Consider the following 7660-nt stretch of genomic DNA (forward strand, 5'->3'; position numbering starts at 1 on the left):
CCTTATCGGTGAAATAATTTTAAATTGAAATTTTCTTTCATATTGTTCAATTTTCTGGTCAAAATTTAGTACATAGTATGTTGGGTGGGAAATGTGTTTATTTCAAATTATATTTCTATTGACCCGATTACCTCCCCGCAAATAACATACATTTAAATTTTATTTTGAATACGTACGAGATAACATATTTAGACACACTGTATTACATTAGTTTAAAAGTAATATCCCCTTAATTGCTATTCCGCTACAGACTGTGCACGTTAAAGATCCCTCGACAGTTGGAAATCGAAAAAGAGCAGGCTAATGCCGCTGTCCTGGCAAAATTTCCCTCATCGCACCCTGCATGGCGTTGCCCGTCTTCATTAGCCCACAAGGTGCAGAAAAGTAGGACGTTAAACTCCATTCATTTCATTTCATCCCAAATTAATTGCATACAAAATTTTTAAATCAAACAAACAAAATATAGATGTAGCATAAAAGTTATCAAAATTTAGTCCCGTAATCTACGCTTTAAGTTAATCATAATTGCTGTAGTCTATTTGAAAACATTTATTTTTGAAAATTGCCAGTCATAGTGCATCCGTGCTTGCGGTTGGTAAAAGGTTGAATTATCAAAAATACTACTAATTCCTGCATAATTTTATGTTTTATATATCAAATATTAAAATATTAATAGCTTATAAGAAGTTCTTTTGCTTTCGAAATTTTTTAATAAGATTTTAACGTAAGACACAGTTTTTGACATTGTTTTGGTAGAACGTCAAAGTTGGATGCGGCCTTGTATGACAAAGCGAATATTTGTACGTTTGTTTATTCAGAATTGAGCAGTTTCAAAATATTGGTAACTGGAGCAAATTAATGTAGCTTTTCTACGTGAATTTAAGAGAATTCTCAATAAAATAAGATTTGCACCCCCACCTACCCCCTGTCTGAATATAAAGATACCAGCACTAAAGAATACATTCTGCAGTTCTATTAAAAATATTATCTTCGTCAGACGTCTACTTAATTTATGATTGCATGATATTATATAACACAAAATCTTAATATTTTGTTTCTTCTAATAATTCCTTCATAATGCATTCTGCTAATTGAGACTAATTTTCGGTGCCAATTGTGATTAGTTTACACAAAATGCTGACTATCAGATAGGCGGAGTCTATTTCCATATACGGTTATGTCCTTTCGTAAACAGCATGACTGATTGACTTGATAGTAAGGCTGAACCAATGGGATTCTTATTTTCTAAAGAGGCGTAACTGATTCCCATAAATGGACATACCCTGTCACAGGAACCAAGTATCTGATTGGCCAAAGGTTAAGGCGGCACAGGAGCTTCATTCTGGCACATGTGGAACCGTGGTTGGGACAAATCATATAAATACTGCTCCGATTCAGAACCAAATCACAACTGACTTTCACTGTGTAAGTATACGTACAGATACTAAGTTGTCTGCGGTATTGGTCTGAGACTTCTTTTATGAAAATTTCCGGCATTTTCTTTAAACTAGCTGAAGATTTTTCTTGCTTCATCAAAACTTGAATGCTTCGGTTTCATCTCAATGATTTTTCATTTCAGTCAGTTGGTTGTCAGAACATCGGTCTCTTAAAAATTTTTCTTCGGATTTATTAACTATTTACTTCAAAGATGGCTGGCTCTTACGATCCCAATGATCCCGATATGAAATATCTGGCTGTAGACAGAAAGAAGTTGATGGAAGAACAAACTAAAGCATTTGATGGTAAAAAAGCTTGTTGGGTTCCTGATCCTCAAGCCTCTTTCTTACCAGCTGAAATTGTTAGTAGTAAAGGTGATGAAATCACAGTGAAAATTACCACCAACAATGAGGTAAATATTTCTTTTTGCAAAATTAAAAAACATTGAATCCGACATGCATGTTGTAAGTAAAAATCTTAGAGAACGAAACGTACAAGAATGAGTAAATTTGCTTTTAAGCACGGTGATGACAAAATGGAAATTTCAATTAAAATTATTTGTATTAGAATTAAGAAAATTACATTTTTTTTTATTCTTCAGCAAAGAACAGTGAAGAAGGATCAAATTCAACAAATGAATCCACCAAAATATGAGAAAATCGAAGATATGGCCAATATGACCTTCTTGAATGAGGCTTCAGTTCTTCATAATTTAAGATCCCGTTATACATCAGGACTTATCTATGTAAGTATTTAATCCGAATACCCACTTCAGCCTCCCCAAAATAGAAATTAATAAAAATAAATTACTTTAAAATACCGTGAACTGAAAAAGAAAATTCAGCGTTTTGGTTCCAACCATTTCATTTTCACAAATATTGAAAGGATAAGGATTAAATAGTTCGCCTTGCTGTCTACCAATATCATTGATTTTCATTTGCTTTTTCTTATCATTTCAGACTTATTCAGGATTATTTTGTATCGCTATTAATCCTTATAAAAGATTACCTATTTATACATTGAGTGTTATCGCTAAATATCGTGGTAAAAGAAAGATGGAGATGCCACCTCATTTATTTGCTATTGCTGATAATGCTTATCAATCTATGGTACAAGAACGTGAAAATCAATCAGTTTTGATTACGTAAGTATATTAGCCGCCACATTGCTGCCTTTTCTCAAAATCCAAAAAATAGAGAAGAAATAGTATACAGCAATGCTGGCATCAAAAGTTCCAAGAATTAGAATTGTTAAACGTTCAATGAGCTTAATGCTCAGAATTCAAAATCGACAAAGCTTAGACTAACTGTGAAACGGGGATGCTCAATTTCGCTGTTCTTATTACAGTGGTGAATCTGGTGCTGGTAAAACAGAAAACACAAAGAAAGTCATTATGTACTTTGCCCAAGTTGCTGCCATGGGACAAAAAGGTGATGAAGAAGAAGAAAAGAAAGACGAGAAAAAGGTAAGAAGTATTTGAATAACCAAAACTAAGAAGAAATTCGCTCCTAAACGAACTAATGATATTAACTGAATTTCTACTTAAGGATATTCACAATGTGAATCAATTCATTCAAGAAACATTCTTATTACATTTTTCGTTATGCCGGCATCGGCACATGGTCCTTTCCACATTAGATTTGGATATTGTTAGATTAATATATAGCACTGTGGTTTTATATAATCAACATTATAGTGTAATGATGTGTAGATTATGATACTAATTATCAGAGATAAACAATTAGTATTATGTTTAAGATAAACATCGGCACGTGTCGAACAGATTGGTACCCAAACGTTGGCAGTAGTTGCTAAAATCTGGGCAATTAGTTGAACAAAGTAGCCAAATTACTAAATAACATACTGAGTATAGATTCATGCGATCTGCCGAATGGAGTTTTACACCCTACTTGAATACACCTTATCAAAAAAGACAACAGGCAGTGCAGTAAAAAATATTTTAGCTTGGATATAAAACTCCAATTTAGCACATAACATTTTGAGCCAATACGCTATCAACGACCTAAGCATATTCTAATAAACCCGTTGGCTTTATGATAATTCCCGATTTATCTCTTTACGTATCAAAGCGAATCGAAAATAAAGGAGTAGCTATAGCTTTATTTAATTTTATTCTTCCACAGGGTACACTAGAAGATCAGATTGTACAATGTAATCCAGTACTTGAAGCTTACGGTAACGCCAAAACAACCCGTAATAACAACTCTTCTAGATTCGTAAGTATTGTTTATATTGCTTACCTTATTGTAGCAAGATAGCCGTGTCAATAGCATTTGCATTGTCAATTATAAATAATTAGAAGCAATAGTTGTGAATTCCGAAAAGAGATACATTTTTGATTTCATCTACAATGCTTCCGAAAATCTGTCAGGTGTCAAGTATGACCCTCCACAGCTAACCAAATCTAAGAATAACATATAGATAACAATTCTTCTTGCTTTATCATCTCATTTGCTTTCTTCATTCTAGGGTAAATTCATCCGTATCCATTTTGGTACCCAAGGTAAAATCTCTGGAGCTGATATTGAACAATGTAAGTAATTTCAATCAAAAATCAATTCATTCATCTTCCAATATGAAAAAGATCAAATGACGGCAGTCTTGTAACAGATGAAGAGTTTGTTCAGAAAGCCAGAAACATATTGCATATCATAATTTACCTAGGTGCCTACCAATACTTCGAGTTTACGTTATTATCAATCTGACTGACCCGATAAAGTATGTAATTCAGAACTTTCACCGTCGTCCAATTATAGCATTATAATGATCTATTTCAATTTTTTTACAGATTTATTGGAGAAGTCTCGAGTAACATATTGTCAACCAGCTGAAAGAAATTACCATATTTTCTATCAACTTTTATCTAACGCTATTCCTGCTTATCATGGTAAGTTGAGTTTCCAAGAGCCTGCATTCGAGTTCACCAAAGTTGACCAATGCTTAAACCAGCCAAAGTTCGTGCTCGTCAACCATAGAGAATTCACTCTGTGGTGGCAACAAAGACATGTAATTAATATTAAAAAGACTAGCGTAACCATTCAACCGTCTTTCAACACAACTTTATTTTTCTATAACATTTATTCATGATATCTGTGCTTTATTACAGAGAAATTATTGGTCAGTCCTGATCCAGCTTTATATTCATTTATCAACCAAGGTTGTTTAACTGTTGATAGTATTGATGATACACAGGAAATGAAAGATACTGACGTAAGTAATCCTGAATTACACAGAGCATACGAAGCACACTGAAAGTCCCCAAGCTTAAAAACAAAGAACTGCAAAATTGCGTTACAATTTTAGCAATTAACTTTGGTCGAATTTCATGCCAGCAAATTACTGTACATGTACTTGCTTTATGTAACTATATCGACGTCATTGATTGGCTTATAAGATGAATCTTAACTTTACAGAAAGCTTTCGATGTCCTGGGATTCAGTGAAGATGAAAAGTTGAGTTACTTAAAATGTACTGGTGCCATCGTCCATTTCGGTGAAATGAAATTTAAACAGAGAGGCGAACAAGCCGAATCTGATGGAAATGCTGGTAAGTGATGGTCTTTATGTAATATTAACAGATTTTTAAATATTCCGACTGATCTATATCGAAAGAAAAACAGCTAATAAGCAACTACTTGCAGTGACCTATTAAATCATACAGTTGCTCGGTAACTTCATCATATTATTACCATATTCGACCATATCATTAACCTTGTGCCCTGGTTCATTTTTATAGAAGCTGAAAAGGTCGCCTTCCTTTTGGGTATCAACCCTGAAGATTTACTGAAAGGATTTTTGAAACCAAAGATCAAGGTCGGAACAGAATTTGTAACACAAGGTCGTACCAAGGATCAAGTTGTATATTCAGTATCCGCTTTAGCCAAATCTCTGTATGATCGTATGTTCAAGAGCATGGTTGTTCGTGTCAACAAAACTTTGGATACCAAGGCCAAAAGACAATTCTTCATTGGTGTACTGGATATTGCTGGTTTTGAAATCTTTGATGTAAGTATTTGATCTGTGTATTATATGTGTATTGTGGTTTCAACTTACAAGTACCTTTTCTAATCCAATTTTGACAAGCATTTACTATAGAGAGCTCTGCTCGAGCAGCACACTGATACAGTCTTGATGATCTTCCGTCTAAATATATCATATCCGTGATCAAAATCTTTCTTTTTCAGTTCAACAGTTTTGAACAGTTATGTATCAACTACACCAACGAACGTCTTCAACAATTCTTCAACCATCACATGTTCGTGTTGGAACAAGAAGAATACAAGAAAGAAGGAATTGAATGGGAATTTATTGATTTCGGTATGGATTTACAGGCCTGTGTTGATTTGATTGAAAAACCTTTAGGTATCTTATCAATCCTTGAAGAAGAATGTATGTTCCCTAAAGCTAGTGATAAATCATTCATGGAAAAACTCTACCAAAATCATCTTGGTAAATCACCCAACTTTGGTAAACCAGTCGGCAAGAAAGTCAAGGGTGAAGCTCATTTTGAACTTCATCATTATGCTGGTACTGTACCATACAGTATTACTGCTTGGTTAGAAAAGAACAAGGATCCTTTGAATGAAACTATTGTTGAATTGTTGATGCACTCCAAGGAAGCTTTGGTCCAGACTCTGTTTGCTCCTTCTGAACCTGCTGCTGCTTCCGGTGGACCTGCTAAGAAGAAGAAGAGTTCTGCTTTCCAGACTATCTCTGCTACCCACAGAGTAAGTATTTGCTCTCCAAATCAATAACTAAACGCAGATTGCAAAATATTTTTGATCATCATCACAAATCAATTCAGTATTGGAAACCTGAATGTATTAAGATTACAATATTCATGCTGCTCCCTCTATTTTCAGGAATCTTTGAACAAATTGATGAAGAACTTGTACAGTACTCATCCTCATTTTGTACGTTGTATTATTCCTAATGAATTTAAACAACCTGGTGAGGTCGATGCTCATTTGGTTCTTCACCAGCTTCAATGTAATGGTGTATTGGAAGGTATCCGTATTTGCCGAAAGGGATTCCCTAATAGATTGGTTCACTCTGAATTCAAGCAAAGGTCAGTTCTAAACGATAAACATATTACGCTCCTTTGTCGTTGTTTTTTTCCTCTACACCAGTTGATATTACTGGCTCTTAAGATGCTCTGGGAAATGAATCGAATCAACGTAAAAGAAAATTCAACGGATACACTCGTATTGCCCTCATATTTTTTTTATGATTTTGATCAGTTATTAACGTTTATTATACTTATTTCAGATATTCTATACTAGCTCCTAATGCTATACCTGATGGTTTTGTTGATGGAAAAACTGTTGCCGGTAAAATTCTTGTTGCTTTAGAGATGGATCCTAATGAATACAAATTGGGTTCCACCAAAGTCTTCTTCAAAGCTGGTGTTTTGGGTTATCTTGAAGATCTTCGTGATGAAAGATTAAGCTCTATCATCGCCATGTTCCAAGCTCACATCAGAGGTTACTTGGTACGACGAAATTACAAGAAATTGTGTGACAAAAGGTAAGTTCTTTGTAGATCTTTACTTACTCAGTTGAGTCTTTTTTGATACACAAAAAAACTTGAGAAAATTAGAACTTTAGAATTTAAACTAACAAATTTACTCTCAAACTGATGGATGATAATTCATTTCTCTTGTAGAATCGGTCTATCTGTGATCCAGAAGAACATCCGTAAATGGTTAGCTATGAGAAACTGGCTCTGGTGGAAGATGTACGTCAAAGTAAAACCACTCTTGAACGTTGCTCGTGCTGAAGATGAAATGAAACAGAAAGAAGAACAGTTTGAAAAGACCAAGGTTGAACTGGAGAAAAGTGAAAAGATGAAGAAGGAACTTGAAGAACAGAATACAGTTTTACTTCAACAGAAGAATGATATGTTCTTAGAACTCCAAACTGAACAAGATAAAGTGGTTGAATTCGAGGAGAAGGTTGAGAATCTTATCAAACAGAAGATTGATTTTGAAGCTCAAATTAAAGAAATGGAAGAGCGTTGTTTGGATGAAGAAGATGCCGTTGGTAATTTGACCGAAGCTAAGAAGCAACTGCAAAAGGCCAACGACGACCTTAAGAAGGATCTTGAAGATATGGAGACCAACTTGGTTAAGGCTGAGCAAGAGAAAACCTCCAAGGATAACCAGATTAAAACCTTGAATGATGAAATTGCAAAACAAGAAGATA

The 7660-nt window shown here is 34.4% G+C and overlaps 1 protein-coding gene across 1 annotated transcript; it reads left to right on the forward strand.

Moving 5' to 3' along the window:
* Window positions 1-1648: 1648 nt before the first annotated feature.
* Window positions 1649-7227, forward strand: LOTGIDRAFT_135551 (hypothetical protein; the record flags this gene model as incomplete). The annotated part of the gene is made up of 14 exons (XM_009069060.1): window positions 1649-1849; window positions 2039-2182; window positions 2397-2581; window positions 2785-2902; window positions 3582-3674; window positions 3928-3991; window positions 4247-4345; window positions 4565-4668; window positions 4872-5004; window positions 5194-5462; window positions 5642-6184; window positions 6320-6525; window positions 6726-6983; window positions 7122-7227. Coding segments are annotated over 14 exons (2523 nt in total), but the record flags the coding sequence as incomplete, so codon positions are not given.
* Window positions 7228-7660: the final 433 nt, after the last annotated feature.

This window comes from Lottia gigantea (genome assembly GCF_000327385.1).
Source record: "Lottia gigantea unplaced genomic scaffold LOTGIsca_98, whole genome shotgun sequence".
In the NCBI taxonomy this organism is placed as follows: domain Eukaryota; kingdom Metazoa; phylum Mollusca; class Gastropoda; family Lottiidae; genus Lottia; species Lottia gigantea.